This window comes from Erpetoichthys calabaricus, chromosome 5 (genome assembly GCF_900747795.2).
Source record: "Erpetoichthys calabaricus chromosome 5, fErpCal1.3, whole genome shotgun sequence".
Lineage (NCBI taxonomy): Eukaryota > Metazoa > Chordata > Cladistia > Polypteriformes > Polypteridae > Erpetoichthys > Erpetoichthys calabaricus.
Window position 1 is genome coordinate 216,097,498 of NC_041398.2, and position 27,492 is coordinate 216,124,989.

Consider the following 27,492-nt stretch of genomic DNA (forward strand, 5'->3'; position numbering starts at 1 on the left):
CAGACTATGAGGATAGTATTTCAATGATTACCATCAGGAGTATTTGTGTGGGTTGCGAATTGATGGAAACATTGGAGGGGATTTAGTGGAACACCTAGCCTGAATTACCCTTACTTTGACTAGTTAGAGTGGCAACTTGTTATTCATTTGCTGTGTCAGTTATATATTATCTGTAACAAACACAAATGTGCTTGATATCAAACAGTCAAGGTCAGTGGTCACATTTTAGTTGTGCCATCTTATGTACATTCTGATAAAGAGAGGTACCTGAGCTGTCATCTGATTTGACTTAGACAGCCCATGGCATTAACTAGACAGAATTGGTAACCCAGTTGCGTAGGGGTCACGTCACCACGTCTTCTCTGGCAGAATTTCTCCCAACATTTCAATGGAGGACAGGAACATTTATTCTGGTTTCTGTTTTTCTCCACCATCCTACATTTTACAGGTATACTCAATTATTTATTAATAAACTCACATTATCCATTATGATACCTTCTTAATTCAGGGTTGTGGGCAGTACTGGGCTCAAATCTGGTACCAAATTTGAATGAGATGTCAGACTATCATGATCACACCCATTCCCACTTTTTGTTAGAGTCTGAATGGAAGAATAAGCACTGACGAACTACAGAATCTGTTTTCTGTCTTCACTCTGCTAGTAAGGCCATATCACATTACATGACATCATTTACAGAATCCTAGCAATTCAGAGGTAGTTGCTGCACACACCCATGACTGCTAATCATGCAGTATGACATAACTAGTGACTCAGTCAGCAATTCGCCTTGGCAAAATCAAACAGGTTCGATTTCATCTTAAGTCATAGGGTTGGGCTCTGTGTGCATGACCACTGACAACCAATCAGCACTCATTTGGTAGTACAATACATATAATGCAGTGACAAGGAATAGGGAATATGGATGTTTTGGACCTTTTAAATCAAAGGCAGATTGTATATTTTACATACCTTGACAGAATGAAATTAAGAAAACCAAAGTTCCAAGACTGAGGCAGAACTTGTTGTACCTAAAGCCTTTGCACTGTCACTGTCTCTGTCACATTATTGGCTATCAGAAAAAGTATTGAAGTGTGGTATAATTGTGTAATATCAGTCTGTCTTATCTGTCTTATATAAGTAAATATTAATCTATTACAAAATTTTTGAACTTTGTTGTGCATTATAATTTCATTTGCATTGCTTTTGTTAGTAGTGGTGCTTTAATTAAATTGGGATTTATTTTGTGACCTTCATAATAATAAATTAAGAAATAATAACATTATAGCACCTTTCCCATGCTAGAAACACTTCACAGATATTCAGAAAGAACAACAGGGCATAAGTAACAATGGAAATAATTAACATCCGCATAAATCACTAAATAAAGATAAATACAGGATATACAAAGCATTGAAATTGGATAAAGCGCTATAAACCAGAATCAATTTCACACATACCAAGAACTACAAGAAAACCCGAATAAATAACATTGCTTGTGATAACAAACACAAATTATCTTGAGTACCTGGACAGAGAGGGTAAACTAAAATTGGTTCAGAAAGTCAGGGTAAGTCAAATACCTTCTTGAACAAAGCAGTTTTAAGTTGTTTTTTTAAAAGAATAAATTGAATCAGCTGTTCTCATTCATTTAGGGAGGTCATTCCAAAGTCTGGGCACCATTGAGATGAAGGCTCTGTCACTTATAGAGCACAAGTTAGTTTGGGGCACACCGAGATTGCCTGACTTAGTGTATCTTAGTGGGTGAATAGAAGCACAGTGATGGAGGACATTACTGGTGTAGTCCAGTGCAAGGTCATTTAATTTTTTATAGGTTATTAATAGAATTTTACACTCAATCCTGTAGGACAAAGGGAGCCAGTGAAGGCAGAGAAGGATGGGTGTTATGTGTTCGCTGCTGTGGGTCTCCGTCAAGACTCTTGCAGCAGAGTTTTGAATCAACTGGAGCTGTGAATAAAAATTAGAAGGGGCATATGCCAGTAGGGTGTTCCAGTAGTTGATGTGGAATATGATAAAAGCATAGACAAGTTTCTTAGATTCGAAAAGGAATGAGCAAGCATGGGATATGGTACGAAGGTGGAAGTAAGAAAATTTCTTAATGTGGTTTATGTGTGTGGAATAAGACAGGGATGAATCAAAAATTACACTAAGAATCCTAGAAGAAGAAAGTCGGATGACTTCATCACCAAGAGTGATTGAAGAGGAGTGCCAGTCCTCTGAGCACACATTTAGCTGTTAGGTGGTGAATTGGTGAGATAAGAGTGAGAGCCAGTTAGAGACAGGAGATAATTAGGGGACCAGAATGACTAGGCCATGGAGAGCAATTTAGCCAGGACATCGGGATAAACTGTACTCTTTTCCAAAAGATTTCCAGGAATCTTTAATGACCACACAGAGGCAAGATCTCGGTTTTACATCTCATCCGAATGACGGCACCATGTTTACATCACCGTGTCCCTGTCCCTGCACTTGGGGCATTGGGATCCACATACAGACCGTAAGGTAATTGCCCCCTGCTGGTCTCACCAAAACTTCTTCCAGCAGCAATCCAAGTTTTTCCTAGTGTCCCACCCAAGTACTGGCAGAGCCCAAACATGCATAGCTTCAGGTGGATGACCTGTTCTGTTACTGACATCCTGTCCAGGATTGTTTCGTTTATGCTGCTGTATTTTTGTATTGTACTGTAAACAATTATACTTACTTCATAAAATAGGGATAGATTTTATATGGCAGTAGACTATAATTACACAGTCACGTTTTAACGCAGTGATATGCAGCCAACATTAGAGATCATCTGTCCACCATAACAAAGTGTAATACATAAAGAGGCCTATAATGTGTAATGAACAAAGGACTAGTTTTCCATAACCAGTAGGTTTTCTTTTTAATCCTCTTTACCATTTTTCAAATACTGATATTTTCTGTAAGAGGTGAACAGTAACTAGGATTATATAAATAAACATTCTTCTGTGTAAAATTACTGAAAAACTGAATTTTTCTTTCCTTCTGTTGAAAGGCCTGCCTTCCGTGGGTGCAAGAAGGGAGACAGGCTGTATGTATAATGTAATTGGGGAGCTGGCTATGGATCGATAAGAGTAGTGTGAAGTGAATTAATGTGAGGCATGCAGTCCGTCTATCAGTGAGAGAGAGAGAGAGCAAGCAAGCAGAGAGAAGAGTGGGAGATCTTTTTTGCAGAGGGGGAGAGAGTGAGAGAAAGAGCACGTTCTTCTGTGTGTGCTGCTGGTCTCTTGCCCAAAATGCATAGAAAATAGTGCTAGTACTCAACACACTACTATAAATCCACAGCCAGCAGAGGGGTTTGTTTTGGCTTTGGCATCCTGATTAAAAATAGAAAATTCCTGCCTTGCTGAACTGAGACAAAGGTTGCCAGTCTTTGTTTCAGACTTAGTCAGTAAAGCAGTGACGGGTGAATTTTTCTCTCCAGATGATATATTGGCTTGTCTCAAGAGACAGGAGGAAACAGAGTTTTATTGCCTTCAAAGAGCTTAGACAAAGCATAAAGTTGGTGTATAGTAAATACAAAAGCAGGCAGCGCTTGCAGTTTCTACCACATAGTTGGAATGTGATTATTGCTGCAACAGTGCTTTTAGTTAAATGCTACCGACTTAATTATATGAGGCATGACCTTCTATTAAAACACAAATTACAAAAAGAAATTCTGCAGATGCTGTGGAATGGTAAAAAATAGGATCTGCATTAATTTGAAGTGGATTTTTGTTTTGGTGGTTGATTTAAATTCTTTTCAAAATATTATATTAACCATTTAGTAAATTGATTGCAGTTCTTGTTATTTGTGTGGTTAATTTTTACGACTTAGATTGTAAAGATACGTTAATCAAAGGGATCCCGTAGAGTAGTTTTCTCATCCACATTCTCTAAGTGGAGTGAGAGGAAAATTGTCTGCTTGAGTATTTGACCTTTGAACTGACTGAAGATTTTAAACCACTGAAGACATTAATCAGCTTGAACTCTTGGAAGAACATCCATCCATTCGTTCATCTTCAGACCTACATAATCCAATTGAGGGTCACTTCAGCTAGAGCCTATGCTAGAAGCGTTGGGCATGAATCCTGGAGTAGATATCAGCCCATTGCAGGACACACTCATTTTCAAACTACTCACACACATAGGAAAGTGAATTTTTCTTGCTCAACCCCAGGGATGTCAAACTAAATTTAGGAAAAACAGGAAGGAGTCTTATATTTGGTTAAGTAATGATCAGTCTTACCTTTGGCAATGCCGGAAATTAGTAAAATAATTTGTTACGGCTCCTACTTTATTTTCCTTACATTTCTCCAGTCTCTGAATGTTTGACTTATATCAAGGTAACTGAAGCACACACGTTTTGAGAAACAGAATAATACAATAATTTGATAAACGGAATGATTATAGAAATATGATAACTGCGACATAGAAGACAGGACACAAAACAGATGAGACAGACGAACATATAACACAGAAGAGGACTGCTGTTTATTTTCTATTTAAAGTTCTACTATACCTTGGCACGGATAAACAGTTTTATGATACCAAGTCTTTAAGGCTGATGTACGATGCCGTGTGGACTTGTCCATGGCATGTTGTGATGCTGCTTTCCTCACTTCACTGTTATGTTCTTTGCTGTGTCCTGTGCAACTTCATAGGAAAAAACACTACTCTTCCAGGCACAAGAGTTTAAATGCTGAAGTTTCCTTCTTGAAGTAATGGCTACTTCTCAGTCTCCACAGACTGGGCTTATCCACTGGCACAGTACTTGTAGATCTCAACTTTCAAGTCCACACAGAGAAGAGATTGCTAGCGTTCAGCTCCCCGAAGAGGGAGTGTATTTTAGGCTTCAGGGTGTGCACAAGAGTGCCAGTCTAAAGTTCAGAGGTTAATGTAGCTTACTTTAAAGGAAGGTGTAACCTCTGGTGATTGGAATAAAGTCTCTTCAAGTTACAGAACAAGTGCCTCCTCATAGGTGCATTATGTTGTCCTTCAAATTTGTCACTCCTTGAACTCTTTGTTCGAACTTCGGTGTCCATTTGGGTCTCCGTGTCTCAAATGTGCAGAAATATCAGTTCAACTCTTGATTTTCACTTTTGTTATCAAATGAACTGTTATGAAATGCAGTTAAGGCTTTTTTTTTTTTTAACAAATGCAGGTTGGGAGTGAAGCTGGATTTCTGCATTCTTGTTAAATTTGCTGTCTTAAAAGGTCTTATGTGTCATTAAAAAGCCTAGCAAAATGGGCATTGCCACACACATACACACACACACACACACTCTCATATGGGGCCAATTTAGAGTCATTTGTTCTGCCTGGAAGAAGAAGCACTAAGGTGACACTTTATCTGTTTTTAAATTTGATGAGCATTATTAGAAATAAATCATATGTACATTAAATAACAAGTTATAGTAAAATTGCATTGTAGTAGTGTTTTTAAGTTACCACGGCTGCCTCCCCACTCTAGGGACCCAGATTTGATTCTAGTTTTAACAAGTCTTTATGTGCTATTTGGAACATTCTTCCTGAGTCTTCATAGGTTTGCTGAGAGTATGATGATGTTTTGCCATGTCTCAATCTTATTGCTGCTCTAAACTAGACACTACTAGACCGTGCATGGGTATGTCTATGAATTTGCCTAGCAATGGACTTTTTGTTTATTGTTGGTTACTACTTTAAATCTTGTGCTGCTGCATTAGATTCTTCCTCCCTGTGACAATGTTAAGGGAAAGAAAAATAAATAATTGCAACAGTCAAAACCAATTAAAAATAATGGATTCTGTTAAATGCCAAAATATGTGCAAATGAGAGAGATTGCCTTAATAAGGGTTGTACTGTATCTGTTATATATCAGGAAATTCCTGTAATGAAATATAAACATTGTCGTTTTATAAGTTTTATTGATCCTTTGCAATACACATAACACATTTTGTATATAATTTTAATTTAAGAAAAAAAGTTAAAAACAAGATTCACTTTACACTATCAACAAAAAACAGAAAAAGTGTAAATGACAAAAAAAAAGGCTTCTTTTTGAACAATGCGGTTAAAGTATCCAATTTCCAACTTGGAAAATGAAGATTCTGCTTCTGAGTAGTATCATCTCCTGGGAAGCATGTGATCCTTCGCATGGTGCACACAGTTGGAAGGCAATGCAAAAACAGTCTAGATTCATCTGATAGTAGTACTCATAATTTCTTCAATTTGTAGTTTATGAGAAAAAATATCCAGTCCAGTAAGTAGTGGATATTGAATATATATTTGAAGATTTAAACAGAATGTAAAGAGGGAGTAAGTAATCAAGATCATTCCTCCTCATATTCATGATTAGCACACAGCATCAAAATTTGACATCAATAATTCAGTGTTTTATGCATTTATTATGTGCATATATATGTTTAACACATTGCAAACTCTGACGTAACCTCTGGCCACAAAAGTGTCAGGATTTAACAATGAATGATTTTTTATGAATTTCTACTTCTCAATCAAAAATACCATTGTTGTTCTACTGTTGCAAAAAAATCATATTTGAAAATAAAAGCTAGTACATGAATTCATAAATAAAAAATGTATTTTCTACCAGCTAAACTGTACAAAGAGACTTGTTTTCTTATTACTTTATGTAATCTGAGGGAATTGTATTTATCATCCATTCATCTAAAACTTAAAGCCATCCACAAGATGCATGAATTAAAAAAATAACGAATTTCTGCAGTTTTGGATGCAAGATGAATAACATTAAAGGGAAATGAAATCCTGGGAATAAAAACAAGCACACAGTCTGCCAGCATGCATTCTAAATGTGCTCCCTTCAAATTTAAAGGCACTGCTCTGCTTTTCTCTCTTCATTCATTCCTTTCTAGTTTCTAGTCTTGCACTTGGATGCACACATGTGGCCACTCAGGGAAACAGGCAGCTTATTTTTTTTTTTTTTTTTGACAAGAGCACAATCTTATATTCTTTGTTTCCCTCTTTCTCAGCACGTCTAGAGTGTCTTTCTTAACTGTTTGAATAATTTAATTCTTGCTTTAAGGTTGGTAATGAATCATTGCTTTTGCACATTCAGGAATAGGGCCATGTTTCATAGTAATGTGCATTATGCTTATTTAATAAAATTGTTTGAACCTTGTACTCTGTGGGGAAAAAAAATATTTGAAAAATGTTTGTTCTCTATATTTTTAAAACCACACAGACCTTAATTCATGGTGCACTGTAGTTAAAAAGAATTGACATCTTTAAGTATAAAGACACAATGTGGTTAATAGCGCTGCCTCATTCATCCAGTATCTTGGGTTTGAATTTCACAGCTGGTCTTTGTCTTTGTGGAGATTACATTTTCTCTTTCTTGCTGCATCTGAAATTTTTCTCTTGGTACCTGATTTTTTTTCTCCCACATACCAAATAATATTATGTTATGTTAGTCAACATTTTTTTTTTCTTTAAAATTTTATTGAGCTTTAAAACAACACGACAGTGACTGAAACATAAAGAGACAACTTCAAGTTGTTAATGGACAACTGTCAACTGGCCCCTTGTGGATATTTGCATGAGTGGGTCCTGCGATGGACTAGTACCCCATCCAGGATTGCCTACTGCCTTTTGCTGGGTTATGTTTGAAAAGAGTCTGAAACCATGCAGCTTTATTGCCCTGAATTGGATGAAATGGTTTTAAATATGTTACGTTATGCTTACATGTCATCACTTGCACACCTTCTGTTTTTAATTTATTGAGTCCTCATTACTGTGGGCCAAGAACCTTGTCAGATTAGCCTACCTTTACCACTATGACCTGCATGAGTGACACCTCAGAACTCTTATTCAAGATTTGCATAACCATGATACTCACCAATTTGTGTTGTTTTGAAACTATATGTTTAACAAAATGGTCCTCCACATTAGTGTGTAATTGCTCCCCATTTGTAAGCTTCATTTAAGAATAAAACTCTCTAAAAAAAGAAAAATGAAGATGTTCACACTGTATATACTTGATAGATAGACAAGAGCATTTCAAAATATAATCACCATACTTTTCATGTTTTTGTGACATGTCTGACTTGTCCTTTTTTGTTTTAATTTAACTGAAATTGTAGCCTTGCGTGTTGGGCTTGTGAATGGAAGCGTGCTTTAAAATAATGAATTTTATTGGATATTGCATTTAAGTTTTTGAGAAGCAGCACGTGCTGTGATTATCTGACGAGCCAGGGGTTGGCATTGTGCTCTGATCCTTTCTGTGTTTCTCCCTCAGAAGACCAGCTGACTGCGTCTTCCAATGCTGACAGTATCACACACTTGGCAGAAACGAACAGTCTGTCATAGGGACTTCTTACACATGCCAACTCACACTTAAATGGCAGATACTTAACATGTTTGAGGAAAACCCATGTAGACTTGATACAGACAGCAGCCAGCCCTGCAATCCTGGCTCCGTGTTACATCAGCACTTTACAAAGAACTGCCATGCTGTCCTCTTAGCAATAAATGCATCAGAGTTTTGGTTATATTGCATAAAAGTTGAAAAGATCTGCAGTATGGCCTGGTACAGTCTTGCAATTAGCCAAAGGTGTTCTGATGTACAGTATTCCAAAAAGTCTGCAGAAATTTATTCTATAGTTTAGATGTGGTTAATTATCGTATTTAAGAATTTCATTTAGCATGTTGATAAACCCAACATTTTTCTACAGTAGGTACAGGGTGTTCTTAAACTATATTTCATCAATAATCACTTATATCATATTCCAAAGAGATTATATTCTATTTGACCGATCAGATTCTTTTGATTGTAAAGTATCCCGGCTAACAACAGTTCTACTCTTATAGTATGTTAACATGCTCATTACCTAGGTAGCTTACTTATGGCATTCAGGCAATGTGAGAAAGATGACTTCAACTTTAAAATACAGGCCAGACACAAAGTACCATGGGAACAACAACTCTACCTAAGAAAAAAACATTTTTATATTCTATTTTTTACAAATGATTGTAATATTGCTGAACATTGCAGTAAGTATCGGATGAGTTGGTCTGCTCCCCCCTTTTTTTTGTCTCATTGTTAATTAGACATGCCTATTGTGTGTACTTCAAATTACTTTACATTACATTAAAATGGGAAATGAGAGAGGTAACTTGGTAAAAAAAACAAAAGTACCAGGAGATCAAAATAAACCAAAATTGTTAAAGATGTCTAAATACCTATAATCCTTTACCCTTCCTATACACACCATTTCATTTGTTTTAAGTAGCATTCTACACCAGCAGTCACCCACTAGCAAGGAACGCCATCTCCAACAATAATTTGGCCACAGCCAAATGAAAGAATAAACTAGTAGTGATGATGAACAAAATAGGCAGCAGCATGGAAACAGTTACTGTACATCACCAAAACAAAGTTAAAATATTATAACAAGAGTAAAACAAAAATCTAAACAAAAAATTTAAGTGTGTAATATTATTTAGTAAAATGAAAGTACTTTGTGTCTTATTGATTGTAGTTCTTTCATGTGGACCTCTTATTAATTAGTAGTTTAGGTGCCTTTGTCACTGTCATATATTTTTAATTTACTAACAGATATTCAGTCACCCAGGTGTTCTAATGTTTTATTTATAGTATTGGAGGATTTTTCAGTTTTATTTAATATACTTCATGAAAGAAAGATTGCTTTTTTTTTTTTTTTTTTTTTTACTCATTAAGACTGTTAGACCTTCAGCTTTTTAGCTACATATCAGCATAGTTAGCTGGATGGATGGGAGCAGGTACAGGTGATCAGTTTTTATGAACTGGGTGGAGTCATACGCAAGTGTAATTCTTGAATCTGCTGAACTGTCACCCTTGAGAGATTTGATTAATTGAACCCACCACTGAAGAGAATCAGAATCTTTGAGCAGTGAAATTCTGGCACAGGTCAGCTCTTGGATGAAATTAGGATCCATAATAAACAAAGAAAAAAGGGGCAATCTCCAATAGACAGGATCTTTTGCAGAGTAAAGGAAGCCTTAAGATGATGTCTTTATCACTGTCAGAGGTTAACCAGGTCAAGGCAAAGTTGTCTGTCATTTCTTGGCAGCTTTCTACCTGGCAAATGACTAACCTTAATTCTTTTTGTATTCTACTATTTTCAATTTCATAGCCCATGAACTTCGTGTAATGAACTCTGTACAGTAGAGACAATAAGCATCCTATTAGATTGTGTGTGTGCACAGTATGCTAATAATTTCTAACGAAAGGAGAAAGAATTAAACTGGAGAATTTTTAAATTAACTATCTTTATTTAAATTCCTTCTTTGAAATGTTGTGAAGTTTACCTCTTAATGTCTGCTTTGATTCACAGTCATTAATTCAACTTCAAAAACATAACATTTTTCAGAAATTATGCTGAATTCATCTGGCTAATTTAGTGTTACAGTTTCCTTATTGTAGAAACATTTGCCTCTTTGTAAAATATTTTATTAGTGTTCATCTTTAATTGTATTTCATCTGTCACTTTTTTTTGGAAAGGCTCAGTATATCAGTCAAAGCTGCAACAATATAACAGTGCTGTCACCCAAATTACTCTTCTTTACTATTTTGAATTTCATATTTGCTAGGCTTGCTGGTATAATATTTTAACAGTATGTGTCCTGTACCATTTTAAATGAAAACTTGAAAAATGCTTGTACTTGGTGAACATAAAGTTACTATCTTTTTCAATTTCAGCAGGGGCAACAACTGAGGTTGCCCCAGTTGTTCCTGTAGGTGGAGATTCTCTGGGCCCTGATGTAAAAGCAACTGAGGAAGATGGGGACCTGACAGATGACGACATCACAGCAGGTAAGGTCATATTATAATATTAGTTAAATATGATCTTAAAGCATAAAAAGGACATAAATGTAAAAGAGGTGAATTAAAATCATCCAAAGATATTGTGTCTCATAAATTAAAATTCTAGTAATTTTCATTTAATTTTTTTCCCTTCAGAAATGCTGTTTACTATATCTAAATACAATGTTGGTGCCTGTTATAATATCGTTTACCTGCAGATTTATGAAATGTAAAAAAAAAAGAATTATTTTTTCTTATGTTTGCTTCAGTGAATTATTCAATAATTTAAAGCAAATAATGCCTTAGTATCTTAGTGTCACAGTTAGTGGTCTACTGGATATATTTATTTCCAAATTGTAGTGGTATACGGAATCAATTATAAATATTATTAGGTTTCCTATATTACTTTTTACAGTAAGTATTGAGGGATGAATTTCTATTCCACAATAACTATTTCTTCTGCTGAGACATCATTTTTAAGTCACATAAATGTCACATATTATTAAATATGAAGTGGATACACCAGATTATTTCTTCTTTTCTACATATACTATATATCTTTTTAAGCATGATCTGTCTGTTTTTGCTGACTTGTTATTTACTATTATATGATTAATCATAATTAGAATTTCAATTTATTGCTGCATTACTGCTCTTTCTGTTTATCGGGAGTAAAATGTTAAAATTCTAAATTTGGTGTACTATACAATTTAAAATGAAATATTTCACTTATGGGTTTGCTTGATGGTGTAGCAGGGCTTGTATACTAATTTACTTCCCTGGCGAGAATGTAAAACTTTAGTATCCATCCTTTGGTCCATGCGTTTAATATGATTATTGAGTTATATTTATGTCCATCCAGTCCAGAGTTAGTGTCTACTATATAGGCCTAGGCTCTAATCCATTGTTTGAGGCACTGGGTGGATATTGCAGCCTTCAAGAAGAGGTAATGCTAGTTGAGTAAGTACAAGATATCAAAAAGAAAAAATCAAAAACAACAAGATGGTCGTTGTAATATAACCTGTGCATTATACATTTACTCAATCAAGAAAAAACTGTCAATTTCATGTTGTTTCAGTTAACTGTATGTATTTAAAGCAGGCACTCTACATTACTAGCTCTAAAAGTTATGCCATAAAGAAATGACACTTTCATGTTTCCTTTGGAACACAACCACCATCTTCAGTTACTTTTTCATAATCCATTATTTTAGCTCAGCTGGCTTTTCCCTGACAAACTCTTCTTATTAGTTGAAAGGGTTGGATTGAAACTATCCAGCCCCCTGTGGGAAACCTCAGGCTAGGAAGCCTAATGATCTCCCAAGATATTCAAAAGCCATCATTACACATATTGTGCTGCTGCTTAGAATAAAGAAACATGTTTAACTTATGAGGAGATTACTGTTCATTGTGTAAAACCATATTGCAATGTAAATTTTTATGACAGTCACTGCAAAACACAGGTGTGCTCAACTTGTGAGTTCTACTATGTTTGAAGTGTGAAAAATAGATGTAATCATAAGGTGGCAGTGCATTTAGTTTATCGTAATATTTCCTTGAGAGCCTTTACTGTATATTGAGTGGACAGTACAGAATACCAAATATTATTTTATACTTTCCTCTTTCGCGTGTTAAACAAAATGTGACTATTGGTTTGCTGTCTCACATACTTATTTTCATGACATAGAGATACTAAGTAGATGAACCGTAATGCATTGGATTTACAGGTTCAGTTCTCCACCCATTTTATACTGTCAAGCTATTTGACATGGCTGGTTATATTTTATAACTGTTTGTTAAGCTTTTTAAGCAACTAAATTTGTTTAAGGGAAAACCTTGCGTAAATACATAATAAAAACATTTTATATCGCAAAAGTATTGAAACCTTTCTCATTTTTCAGGTAGTGGTATATTTAAAATGATCATAATAACCCCAGCGAAATCTGGCTTTCTTAAAAATTCTAAAGCTGCAGCATAAAAACAAAAAGTAAAAACCTGAAATATACTGTCTGACCTATATAAATATATTAGTAATTAAGCCACCTGTTTCTGCAGTTTCAACTTGGGTTTTGTAGTCTGTGTTCTTTTTTCCTTTTTCTATTTGTTTGTATTCACTCCTCTAAGCAGTTTTGGTTGAGTTCATACAGTGTAGAATAGTGGCTAAAGTTCTGGACTTTAAACTCTAGGTTTGCTGGTTCAGTTTACACCTCCGACTCACTCTGTGACCCTGAGCATGTTCACCTAACCTGTCTGTAAAAAAAAAAAAAAAAAAAAAAAAATCTGTTTTCCACTCATTTGTGTTGTCTTGAATAAAAATGTCAGGTAAATATACAGAAATAAAGATACGTTTCAAGGAACATTTCCTCCTTCTGGAAATCCATGTGGGTCCCCCCCAGCCCTAGTTGCTTCAGTTTTCTTCTTCAGTTCAAACATGAAGGTTAGGTGGATTGGCAATGCCAAATTGGCCCTTGTTCTGTGTGTGTGTGTTTGTTCACCCTGTGATGGACTGGCACTCTGTCTAGAAATTGTTCCTCTCAACCCTTGGATTGATAGGCAATACAGAGTAAATTGTTTATTTTTAGGAGTTATAGATTATCTTACAGTTTCAAGAATGAATGATTCAACTCTGATGGAGTGTTCCAAGGGGGACTTTATCAGAAAACTATGCCTGATTTTTGTGCCGTAAGGATATTTTCTGTCAGGACAGAAAGTGTAGAAATTTGCACCTGGGTGTCTGTATAGCCTTTTTCCTTTGTATAAATTTAAGTCAAAGTGTGAGAGCTGTTTCTTTATTGACTCCACAACATTTACACTGGATCACATATTGATTATGCACAGCAGACTTTGTCTTGTGGATAACTCACATTTCTTCACTCTTTAAGAATTTTAATATTCCACCAGCTTTCACCCTGCACTGTGTATTTTTAAGTTATTTGATATTTTTAGTTTTCTGATATGTGTCTACCTTGATCATTTTCTGATCTTGGAGGCTGGCACCGTCCTTTTAACCTATATGTAAACATAAATATATATAATATATTTTATTTTACTTGGTTCTGTTGTCTTAGGCAAAATTTGATTTATAGGTTTATTATTAACTAGGCCTTTTATGAAATATCCTGAATTTTGTGCAGAAAGTTTAAGTAACAGCAATCTGAAAACAATATATTTTGCAGATCCTGTTTAATAAAAGCATGCCTTGAAAGTATATGCTCTGCATTAAAATGAATGCATTGGCAATGATTTTGTACCAGCTGAGAAGTTCCCTTTGAACAGATCTGGGCAATTGTTTTCACTATATTCACATCTGCAGGAGCTCCATCTGGTAATGGATACAAATAGAATACAGTGTAGTAAACATTTACAAGTATCCCACAGATTTCCCTATGTTTTGTCAGTTAAATTTGTGGAAATTCAGAGCAAACAAGCTATTGACCTCTACAGTAGCATCAGAGAACCAACTACTCTGCTCCCATGTTGGTAATTTTGCTTTAATTTCCTTTGATTCATAGGTAGTATAACAAATCAAAGTGTTTAATGATTTTTATTGTCTCTTGGGCCTGTGTTTGAAAACGGGGAATGAGAAACCCAGCAAGGCTAACATGGTTTTTCAGTAAGCTTTTCCACAACAGTACCAAGTCAAATTTCTCTCTTCAGTAAGAGGAGATGGAGGAAGAACAGGGAAAAAAATAATGACCTCTGCTTTGATTCAGTAGCTCCAACCTAAGCTAGCCCAAAGATTCTTTACACTGGGGTGAGTGAAATCTCACTCTGTTCAGAGAGTCTAATGTAATCTCTGCCCGGTGATATAGATATGAAAATGTTATGCATTTTTTACCTGAATTATTAACTTGATCCCTTGAATCTTCTCTTCAGAACTCAGCAATTTTCTATACTTGACATGCCATATACTGCCTTTCTACCAGGAAAGCCTCCTTTGTCCTCCTTTATTATAAACTCAATAAATGTTCCCTGATTTCTTGTAATTAGAAGTTTAGTATCTCGCAATGATAATAGATATGTTAGGCTAGAATAAGCATGAAAGTTACATGTTGGCAGTGAACTAAATCAAAGCTTTATGTTTAATTCTTTACTTTGTATTATTATTCAAGTATGTAAAATTATTAGAAAGTTAACAGTAAAAAAATTTTTCTGTCTGCTATCTTGCTATACTGTATTCAAACTATATATACTTTGTATACAGGGTAAATGTGTGATGGTGTGGGTTCCAAATTTTCTAATTGTTTAGAATTTTATTAACCTAAATTGAATGGTTTTCATATCAGCCAATGCATGATAAATTCTTTGACACCTGAAAATTCTGCAAAATGTGTCTGAGTTTGTGGAGACTCATTTTTATACACCACCATGTGCTTGACAGCTGATAGAGCTTTCTTGTGCAATTTGAGGTTTCTTATTAAAATATTTGCTAACTGAGTTGCTTCACAAGATTTTAATTTAGTTAAAAACTACCTCCAAATTATCTGTGAACAATGTTATAGAGTGGGCGGCCCTAAATACAAAGAGGACTTTTTCATTTATGTTAGGTAGAATGCCCAGAGGGGACTGGGTGGTCTCGTGGCCTAGAACCCCTGCAGATTTTATTTTTTTCTCCAGCCGTCTGGAGTTTTTTTTTTTTTTTTTTCTGTCCTCCCTGGCCATCAGACCTTACTCTTATTCTATGTTAATTAATGTTGTCTTATTTTAATTTCTTACTTTGTTTTTTATTTTTATTTTTTTCATTATGTAAAGCACTTTGAGCTACTTTTTGTATGAAAATGTGCTATGTAAATAAATGTTGTTGTTGTTGTTTAAAAAAGTTAAACTAAATAAAATGATTTTAATGGAATTTTTAGAATATATAGCCTGTGTGCTTTCAGAATTCCCTGACGAAAACACAGGTCACCTAATAAGTACAAAGGAATAAGCAGAGTAATCTTGTTCAATTGACTAGGCCAGTTTAAGGCAGCCCAGACCCACCTGGCTAGGCCAGTTTTCATGGGTCCAGATGCACTTGTTGCTTTGCCACTAGTTTCCTCTAAGGTAGGACTTGTCAAATTATAAGTTTCAGGTCTGCTCATTATGTTTATTACAAGACAAAACAAAAATATTCTTCATTGATCTAACATAAGAAAAAGAAAACTGAACATCAGAATTATTTTTCCTTTCATCATCAAAACAAACTAAATTTACTCTTATCCCTGGTTCACTATTCTGCAGAAAAGAAGATGCACTGATTTTGATTGTGAATATTCTGGGAAAAATTATCAAAGACATTTCAGAGTTTATGCATTGTGACCAATAGGAGGAATTCAACAAACCAAAAAAACAAAACCCTGCATTATATTTCTTATTCCAACATCCTGGAAATATCGTAAAATTTGCATTAAAATACTATTTACTTTTACTATGTAGCACTGTTTCATGCTGTACAAATAGAGCCCCATACAGTGTTTATTCTAAAGTCCTTGGTATGTCAAACATGTTCATACAATTCAGGATTAGAAGTGTTTTGCAAATTTCAATATACCTGTTCCCACAATATGGGGGAAATGGAATATAGTTTCTCTTTCATTTTTTTAATTGAAAAAGTAAGTAATTACTAATTTAATTAATGTGTCAGCTTTGGAGGAGAAACATCCAACCTCTATATGAAGCATTTTGTCCAACAGACCGTCCTAAAAACAGGAAATAGCATAGTTTTACATCTATGTTCTTAACCCACTTATGTAGGGCACGGTTGGAGGGCAGCAAGAGAATATCCTAGCAAACACTGTGCTTGAGACCAGAGCAATCCATGGAAAGGGCACCAGCCCATCTCAGGGAGAACACTGACATACACATACACACACACAAACACACAACAACAACAACATTTATTTATATAGCACATTTTCATACAAACAATGTAGCTCAAAGTGCTTTACATGATGAAGAAATAGAAAAAAAGACAAAATAAGAATTAAAATAAGAGAACACTAATTAACATAGAATAAAAATAAGGTCTGATGTCCAGGGAGGACAAAAAAAACAAAAAACTCCAGACGGCTGGAGAAAAAATAAAATCTGCAGGGGGTCCAGGCCATGAGACTGCCCAGCCCCCTCTAGGCATTCTACCCAACATAAATGACATCAATCAGTCCTCATTGTAATCAGGGTTCTCATGGAAGGACTATCAGGGATGAATTTAGTATCACCAGTCCTACTAGGCTGCTTGTCTTTTTTGGCTGCTTGTCTTCAGCACCCAGAAGAAACCCATGCCGACACTGTGAGCACCTGGAACAAGAACCCCACTATCTATAATGCCAGTATCTAGAATTCTACAGAACTCATATCTTGACAAATCTGTGATGTGATCAGAGGTGATCACCTTCCTTACAAGTGCATCAGACCCTCAGCAAAATTCAGCAAAAAGATACAGGACAGTAGCTTACAGCACAGTTCATAATTATACCAATTTAAAAGTAAAGCCCAATAAAATTCTGCTTGTCATTAACAAAAATTAAGCCCAATAAAATTCCGCATGTCATTAACAAAATAATATAAGTCAATTTATGTCTTACACTGACATACTGTATGACCTTGGCTGTGGTTCAAACATAATTCAATATTAACCCTTTTTCAGTTTATAAAAGGGGAACAATTTAAGTATTGGTGGTGCTCACTTGTTACTTATGTTACTGTAACTGAAAATGGTTTTGTGCGTTACTTTAGAGACAGAGTTTTGATTGTCTCAGACAGAAGTTAACATGTTCCTTTACCCATTTCTTGCTTCTGTTCTTGCTGATGGAATGAACAGCACCAGTGTTTTATGTCATAGCATTCTAGACTTTTACAGTACAGTTACAGGTTAGACTTTCAATAAAGCAGCAAGCCAACCAGTCTTCAGTTTTACTTGTTCCAAAGTTCTTTTGAAATTGACTTTTGGGGTACCAAGAATAGACCCAGTCTTAATTTCAGTACATTGGTTTTTACATACTCTTTGCATAGCTTCCCATAATGCAAAGTTAACTTTTCTAATGCCAAAAAAAGAAGTTATACTTGGCACAAAATAATACATTAACCACATACTAACCTGATAGGAAAAGGAAGTGAACACATTTAGGATGCCCTTCAAAAGAGTAGACAGAGATGTCAACATTTTCTGTTTTCTGTATATTTGAGCCCTGATTTCAGGAATAAAGATGAACAGCAACTAACATTTTAGTTGTTATTTTTCACATTTCTGCTTATATATACACTTTTAAATTTAAACCAATTTTTTTTTGGATATGAGACATCTCTTATTGATGACTAGCTGTCCCCCACAGTTCCGCCCATGTGGTAGTGAAAAAGGATAAACTTTAAAAATCAATTAAAAAAAAATGTAATTCTGGGCAAGTGGAAGGTAGGTATGCTCCAATGGCAAACATTGGCTCTGTATCTGATCGTGTTCAGCTTTGACGGGACAGCTTCCCCCGTGTGGGGAGAAAAACACATGGCCGTGATATCTCTGGCAATCAGCAGCTACCCTCTTAAACACACGTAGCTCTGATCTCTCTCTCAGAAAATGTGAAACGTTACTCCTTAACAATCTGTAGATGATAATGTCTGCTGAACAATCAGGTATCGCTAGCTAAGCAGAGTCAAGGTATGCTTCAGCACGTGGCAAGAGATAGAGCGACTCAAACTGAGGCTGGCGTGTGAGTGAGGAGGGCCTCAGCCCACAGCCGCTCTCTTGGATTTGTGCAAATAAATCTGTACTGTAAGCGAACTATGATACTTAGCGCAATGAGAGATGTTGCAAAATAAACTGGAATGTTCAAGCAAATTATAGAAAAATACCTGATCTAAATCCATTAAGTAGTTCTCTCGTGAAAAGCGGACAGACATGCAGACAGACGTTGGATTTTATTTATATATAGATATGTCTCTTCTTGTGTTGTTGTTGCACTCCTTAAACAGTTGTGAAAATGCAGCATTACAGTGGAACCTCGGTTCACGACCATAATTCGTTCCAAAACTCTGGTCATAAACCGAGTTGGTCGTGAACCGAAGCAATTTCTCCTATAGGATTGTATGTAAATACAATTAATCCATTCCAGACCGTACGAACTGTATGTATATATATATATATATATATATATATATATATATATTTGTTAGTTTTTAAGCACAAATATAGTTAATAATACCATAGAATGCACAGCGTAATGGTAAACTAAATGTAAAAACATTGAATAACACTGAGAAAACCTTGAACAACAGAGAAAAGTAACACTGCAATAGTTCGTGCTATAGTTCTAGGAACCGCTCGCTAAAAACACTTTTTTTAATGAGTTTTAAGCACGGGAAAAAATGAACATTTGAAAAATCCGTGATTTAATAAACCACCAAGAAAAGTAACATTGCAACAATGCAGGCTACGAACCGATCACTGTAAATAGAACTGAAAACAAAAAACAAGCCTTCTCTACCTTATGCGTCCCTCGCTCGCTCTCTCTCTCTCTCGCGTCTGTGTGTGTGCGTCTCTCTTTTGCAAGCCTGGAGTGCCTGTGTGTGTGTCTCTCTGGCGCGCTCCTGTGTGTGTGCGTGCCTCTCTCTTCCGCGCCTGTGTGTGTGTGTGTGCGTCTTTCTTTTGCGAGCCTGGAGCGCCTGTGTGTGTGTCTCTCTAGAGTGCTCCTGTGTGTGTGCGCGTGCGCCTCTCTCGCACATGCTCCTGTGTGTGTGTGCTGTGCTCTCTCGCTCTCTCTCTTGCTCACTGCACAGGAAATGCACAGGGAAAGACTGAACATGTACAAACCGAAAGGGAACCTGGCTTGTTCGTATACCGAGTGTGTGGTCGTGAAACGAGGCAAAAGTTTGGCGAAATTTTTGGTTGTAAACCGAGTTGTATGTGTACCGAGACGTTCGTGAACCGAGGTGCCACTGTATTTGAAAAAAGTAACAGCAAAATCAGTGAATTTTGTATCTTGATACAAAAAGGAAAATCATCTGAGTAATAGGTCAAAGCAAGTAAGTTTAAGATAAAAAAGAAAATTAGTTAACACTAGAATTACCAAAGCTTATGAGAAGACTCGTAAATCTGGCCCACCTTAAATCCACTCGCACCTCTCCATTCAGCGTCTTGTGTTGTAAATGTTTCAATAATCCCAAGCAGCCTGCTATACCATCCCCCAGACCGCCGGAGAAACTGTAAAAACCTCTCCCAACTGAAGCCTTGTTTATCAGGGAGTCAGGTACTTAGGCTAAAAAAAAAATATCGTTATTTGGAACACACGCATTTCACCTGTGTTCCGTGTCTACAAAGATCTATGAAAGTGTAGGATGACAGAAATGTTGAACACATACCTAAAAGACAAACTTTTTCCATGTTTTAGAACTAACAACAAAATGTAGACATGAAGTGTATAATGTGTGAAGACTGAAGTCCAAATATCAAATAAGCACTTTCACAAAAGATACAAGTATAACAGAACAAATGCACTTTTTTTCCAAGACTATAACCGAAGAAAAATAAATCGGGTTAGTGTGGCTTGTTATCCCGACTTCTTGGGTGGTACAGCGGTTAGAGTTGCTGACTCCCATTCAGAAGTCTTAACATGTCCCAAAATAAATGTTTTGAGTAGTGAGCTGTTCTTATTGTTACTAGCATACAATAAAAACATACATTTGATTTGAGTTTGTAACTGCCACTGTAAATGTATGGTACTTGTAAAGGTTAGCTTTTTTTTAATTCATTCCATGAAGCCTTTATCACAATTATACCTTAAAATGTAAACCACACATCAGGACAAAAGAATAGGAGGGCACTGTAAATTTACAAGTGAAGTATTGAAAAGATCTACCAATGTGAGCCTGAATAGTTGGTGAACAAAGTGTTACAATGAAATGAGTTTAAAATTAGCCCATACCAGTGCGATGTCAAGGTAGAAGTATACAGAATTTTATACATGTCATATTCTTCATAAAAATTAAAGGTTCATGTTGTCTTAAATTACTTGTTCCAGTCAAGCATTTACTTGCCTGTATCTGCTTTCCTCAACTTTGATAAAACAATTTGAAATTGTGTATTTAGCACACACATACAGCATGGGGTAAATGTTTGTTTGATGTGATTAGTTGTTTGTAGTGCTATTTCTGCAGTAAGGACAGGCAGGACAGGCCCCACCAGCTGTTGACACTGTTGTGCAATTGTTAAATAAGTAGTAAACTTGTGTCAGTAATTTAATTTAGTATATAATAAAACATTAAGGTCTGGTTAATCACTTTGGCATTGGTGTAATTGGTCAGTGCGGCTTTGGTGAGACGATTGAAAGAGGACGTGCAAGTGAGAGACACACAAGGAGGAGTAATTGTGTAGGGGGCACACCGAGAGTTACCTTCAAAGACAGGAAGTATAAAAGTAGACAGGCGGCGAGCAAGGCTCCTTGAAATGACAGAGTCTGAGAAGCAAGCTTTACCATGTGCTCGAGAGAGAGAGAGAGACAGTCAAAAGAACTTCAGACACATGAGGGTACGAAGGAAAGGCCATGAAGCTACATGTAGGCCAAGAGATGTCAAATATTTTTGAATTTATTCTATTACTTGTCTTTGACAGGTAATGTGGCTGGTATATTAACAATATATTTATAGCAAAGTCACCAATTTTCCATGATATGTTCAATGCAATTTCTTATCTACAAAGATATTTCTTTTTAGAGTATGAAATTTTATTTTTGCGTGGTGCCCCAGCCTGTTTCCAGGTTATTTCGACAGGCCCTTTAACCATACAGTGTTGGCATACTTTTGCTCACATGTGTGCATGTGCAGTCTGAACTTTTTGATTCAACCTTCAGGCTTGAAAGCTAACCACCTGGATTGATTTTTTTTTGACATAGTTTTTTGGGTATTCATCATCATTATCTTGAATCATGTTGATTATTTATGTGTAATTTACCACTAACCCATTACAAAAAACACTGGAAATGCCTGAATATTCTTTTGTATTTTAGTTTACTGTTTTGAATATTTGATGTTGATGGTGAAAATTCATTTTAATAATATATTGATAGACTTTTATTTTGTACATTTTTTTTTTGCTTTTTTGGCTGACATTTTATCATCACTAGAGCTGCTAGCCTAATATATTATTAAATACATTGTCTCTCCCTTGCTCCTTCATGCAAAGTTTACTGAAGGCTGTCTCCTTCATTGACTACCCTCCAAACTACTCTGCTGCCATTCTGATCTTCCACTCCATGACTCCTTCCAAAGAACTTTTCTCTGCCATGTTCATTTCCTACATATAAATACCACCATGTGCAGTCATTTTCTGTAAATCTGAGAGCTGATCCAAGCCAGGATCATTCCTGAGACTTGTCTGCGGCCACATACTCACGCCAGTGGATTTAAGCCAAGGAGACACCCTTATGTTACCTTTACCCTCTCTCTCTTTTTCCCTCACTCATACACACACCCTGTGCACAGCCTCTCAGAATGGTGCATCCCTTTCTTATGACCTCTCTATTCCAGGTCAGTGTGCCCCCAACAGAGTTTTCTGTCCCAAAATGCCACTTGTTGTTTGGTTTAACTATTGTCAAAGTGCAAAATTTTTCATTAACTATGCCTGCTGTTAGTCTATAAAAAAATACATGGCAGACTTGTGTGATTTGTGTCAATACCTCAAAAGCCATATCTGTTAGGTCACGTGATTCTAGAACCATTTTGAACAATTTCCAGATATTTTCAGTGAATTAAGTTCCATGATCTGGAGTTTGCTAACTTTAGAACATTATACTGTATAAATCGCATATTGTTTTTAGTATGTTTTTTTTTTAGTCTCGTGGCTTAATAAACAAAATATTCAGTATGTTTTTCAACTAATTTAATTGGTAATAAGTTAACAGAGTGTGATTGTGCAGAGAACTGGAGTCTTTGCTTTCTTCCATTGACAATCAGCCATCTTTTAATTATTATACTAATACTAGCCATCGCCGCATAATCACGCCGCTTTTTTAATGAGTTTTAAGCACAGGGAAAAAAATGAACATTTGAAAAATCCGTAATTTAATAAACCACCAAGAAAAGTAACATTGCAACAATGCACGCTACGAACCAACATACAATCATCGTTCAGTACACACTGCCTGCTCATGTGCCCGCCCCCAATTCCTCACCTGAGTCGCTTTCGTCTGTACAGTCCACATGCACCTGTGAGTCACGTTCACTGTTCATTTTCCAAACACCGCCTCAGTCGCTTTTGTCTCTGCTACAGTCCACATGCACCTCTGAGCCACATTGTCTTTTCATTGTTCTTTGCGGTTCCGGCTGCTTTTCTATATATAATCCACCAAGTCACCCGACCATGGTAGTAGCGAGGGGGGGTGTGTACAAAGGGAAGGGACATAATCAGTGCGAGCGTATGACCCGCACTTACTGAGAATTCCTCATTTGTGGGGAACAATTGCAAGCCCCGGTCTCCAGCACGAATGGGGTTCAACGGCTTACCCACGCCTGTCGGCGCCGGCTAGACACACGTTGATCCATTCAGTGTAGCACGTTTGCAGTACCGGACATCCAAGGGCATCACAGACCTGTTAATGCTCAATCTCACGTGGCTGAAAGCCACTTGTCCCTCTAAGAAGTTGGACGCTGACAGCTCTTGGATTGCGTAACTGTTTAGCAGGCGGGAGTCTCGTTCGTTTTCTGAATTAACCAGACAAATTGCTCCACCAACTAAGAACGGCCATGCACCGCCACCCACAGAATCGAGAAAGAGCTATCAATCTGTCAGTCCTCTCCGTGTCCGGGCCGGGTGAGGTTTCCCATGTTGAGTCAAATTAGGTGAAAGGCTCCACACCTGGTGGTGCCCTTCTGTCAATTCCTTTAAGTTTCAGCTTTGCAACCATACTCCAGACAGACCGTCCCCCCCCCACCCCCAATATCCGGGAACCCAAAAACTTTGGTTACCGGTTGGCCGCCTGTCAAGATCGTTGGTCGGAACTACGACAGTATGTGACTGTCTTCGAACCTCCGATTTTCGTTCTTGATTAATGAAAACATTCTTGGCAAATGCTCTCGCTCGAATTGTTGTCGGGCGTGTGCCATGGTCGGCTGCTTAGTGAATTGTTGGTGGGCGTGGTTCTGTGAGTTGTCATCATATCCTATGGTCTTAGCGTTGGTGGGCGGGTCTCTGTGAGTTGGCAGGTGTGGCTATGCCGTGCATATCCCATGGTTGTCTTGCTTGTTCTGTCGGCTTAGTGAATTATATATATAGATGATGTATTTTGCCATGATTTGTTTATGGTCATCATTGAAATTCAGTTCTGTTTTACTGTGTGTTCAACTTAAACTTTGTTTATGTATGTAAACGTTGTATTATTTAGCAACCTACTTTATCGTAATATATTTCCTCATATAGGTTGCGTTCTGTGCCTATACTTAGTGATGAGTGATATACAAAAATAAATTGAAGAGAAAGTTGGACTTTATGTATTTTTGTTTAATAAAACACATTCTTACAATGTGTAGGTTAGTGTTACTATAAATTTTTAGAAGAGCTGTGTGATTGTGTTTGATTTTTTGTAAAGTGTGTTCAGATCTTTTAATATTTGTTTTAAATAGTCCTTATTGTCCTCAAAATGACTTAATTGCAGCAAAGTTCACAATAATCAAAAAAATAATTCTGACAATAGTGTTTAGAACTACAAGCTACTGTATATTGCTTGAATGTACCTTATAGTATGCTTCTCTGTCCCATGCAAACAATTAACTTGCAGTGGCTTTTGCTTATTTTTCTCATTCTCCTGTAAAGAAATATTCAAAAGGTCAAGAGAGTAAATTAATTCCTAAGCTAATATCTTTAATGCACCATCTCTTAAAGATTACTGGGTTTAAGCATCCTTCAGTTTCTGATCAGATGTAAGCATCAAATACAGTTTCTTCATGTATTTTCTTTCACAGAATCAGTATGAAAAAGACAAATCGCTGCATCAGTGGATGCAGGACATTTTTGCTTTCTGTTATCTTTTTAGTAAAGGCCACAGGCATTTTCGGAAAAAAGGTTGCCCTTCTTTGTAGCATGAGAGTCAGCCACTTTTTCATCATTGCTTTTATGTTTACAAAGATGTAATTATATTTTAAAGTTAACATGTCTTCTGTAAGTTAAGAAGTATTTTTTTGTCAGATTTTAAGGGCCAAAGCACAAAGATTGTAATCTTTTATTTTTTGTGATAAACATTCATAGGATCTATTATAAAGAAAAAGAATTCTGCAGAAAGTGATAAGAAGCCCCATTCTTATATTTCTGTTAATAGCATGATTCTATTTCTGTAAATCTTTTCATGAAAGCATGATTATCTTTTAAATAAATTGTTTTGTTAAAAAATAATTGTTCCTTTTGCTTTTTCTGTTTCTATAGCTGGAAGCAAATTGACTCTTTTTACACCAATCAAATAAAAAATGATCTTTATTATTGCAGCTGTGCAAACGCACCATTTTCTTGATAGCTTTTTTAACTGTAACATATAGATACAGCGATTTGTAGATCGATCCTGAAAATCTACCATCTGTCTATCTCTTTGTCTGCTAGTCTGTAATTGGTAAATTAGTTTTGCCGCATTCTCTGTATTCAGAAAGAGTGCATTTGAGCTCCAAAGTTATTGTATGTTATTTACTTTACAATAATGTATGTGTAATGTAATTGCAGTTTTGTTATTCCTTGATAAATAAATGCAAAATGAAACAAAATTTATTTTCATTGTTCACCCCTTCGCATGACCTTCTTATAACACACAAAGGCATGTCATGCCAAAGCTACTGAAAGATCAAAGGTCATTGAAATTGTCAGAAAACTGATCTTGTTGAGACTGGTTCACTCACCCCTGTGTTAAAAGAAGCCTGTCTGTAAAATCATATATAATTTATATTTAATATATGAGCATGGAAATATTTTCAACCTATCCACTCACTATGCAGATAATTTTCTGATCATTTAAAAGTCGTCATCATTGTCCATTTATAAATATTGCGCAAACATACTTAAGCGTAGAAGTAGTCAGACACCAGTGTCACAGTTGCTGGAGCACAGAAATTTCACTAAAGTCTTAATTGTAGTTTAAAGTATCTCACGCTTTGTTGAATTGCACCCAGCTTCCTTTTTAACTGAATTTTGCAATCTAATTTAATCTTCTACCTTTGTGTTTTTTTACACTGAAAGCAAGATTATAAGTATTGTTTGCTGTGTAAATTTGAGATGAATGAAAAAAGCAGTAAATTAATATGAAACCAGAATCCTACTACTTAAAGTATTTGTCATGAATCAATATTTGTAATTACAGTAGGAACTCGGAGTTTTCTTTGAAGTAGTTTAAATTGTTTTTTTTTATATTTCAACTTTCTTATGTATATAACTTACTTGATTGATAGAAAGTCCTGGCTAGCATCATTTTGATTTTGCGTATTTTAAGGAATTCATCCAAGCACCTGACCTTGTCCTAGCCCTAATGGGATTGGCTTTGGCCCTCACAATCCTAAACTAGGCTAAATACAAACAATAATAGGCGGGTGAATTGATTCAGTTATCGTTGTAGAACCACTGCTTTTGCAGATCGACATGATCCAGTTGAGTTGGTTTGGGTATGTAGTTAGAATTGTCAACCCCATGGGCATGGCCCAGTGGGAGTAAGATGTGAAGCAGACCCCTGGAGGAATTAGATCTCTCAGCCAGCCTGGGGGCATCTGGGAATTGCAAATGATGTGTTGGAAGAAGCTGCTAAGGAAAAGGGGCCTTGTCAGTCCAACTCAGTAAGTTGCTACCAAGAACCTCATGAGGTTAAATTGAGTGAAAATGATGTTGATATTCTGATCAAATGAAAAGTCATATCTGCAAATGCACATTCTACACAATAATGAGAACTAATTTTGGTGTGGTTGCTTGTATGTTATGGAGAAATTTTTCTTCATTTTGACATAACAAATTAAAGAGTTCATCCCAATTTAGATTTTTACTTAACAAAAAATCGGAAATTTTAAAAAATTACATGATAACTCTAAAAACAGCAACTATAACATAAACTAAATAAATAAGAATTGAGTTCAAAATGTCTTAAACTTAAGCCATCTGAGAATTAGAATGCTTAGAAAATGAAACAATTTTGCAATCATTATTTTAAATGGCTTGAAAATTTGATGAAAATCCACACAATGTGGAACTCAGAAGTACTGTACTGTCATGGGATCGTTCCTAACTTACATCCAGTGCTGCTAGGATAAGCATTGACTTCTTGAAATTGTCATGGTATTATTTTTTTAACTACAGTATATATTGTGGAAGCCAGCCCCGGACACAGACAGACAGACACCTCAATGTCTCCAAAAGCACACGTTTATTTACAATTAAAGTTCTCACACACAGTGCCCCTGCACTAATCACCCTTTTCTTCAGTCCTTCACCGCCTCCACTCCTCTCCACCGAGCTCTGTCCGCTTCCTCCTGACTGTAGCTCCCGAATGGAGTGAGGCGGCCCCTTTTATTCAGCCCTGGATGTGCTCCAGGTGCCTGATGTCTGACTTCCGGCAGCACACCCCAGTGTGGCGGAAGTGCTGCCCTTGCACCCGGAAGCACTCCAGGCATAAACCATTCCTGGTTTGTCAGCACTTCCTGGCGTCCCGTAAATGCTGCCCCCCAGGGATCATGGACCGGCCAGGTAC

General features: G+C 36.3%; 1 protein-coding gene across 6 annotated transcripts in view; it reads left to right on the forward strand.

Annotated features, from left to right (window-relative positions):
* Positions 1–27,492, forward strand: part of LOC114652243 (WD repeat-containing protein 7) — a 535,548-nt gene that overhangs the window by 228,992 nt on the left and 279,064 nt on the right. For 5 of the 6 annotated variants that reach the window (XM_028802521.2, XM_028802524.2, XM_028802523.2 and 2 more), the window contains one exon: positions 10,719–10,832. In XM_028802521.2, the coding sequence (XP_028658354.1) occupies positions 10,719–10,832 (114 nt within the window). The remainder of the gene's footprint in view (positions 1–10,718; positions 10,833–27,492) is intronic. The other variant, XM_051928322.1, reaches the window with a different exon arrangement.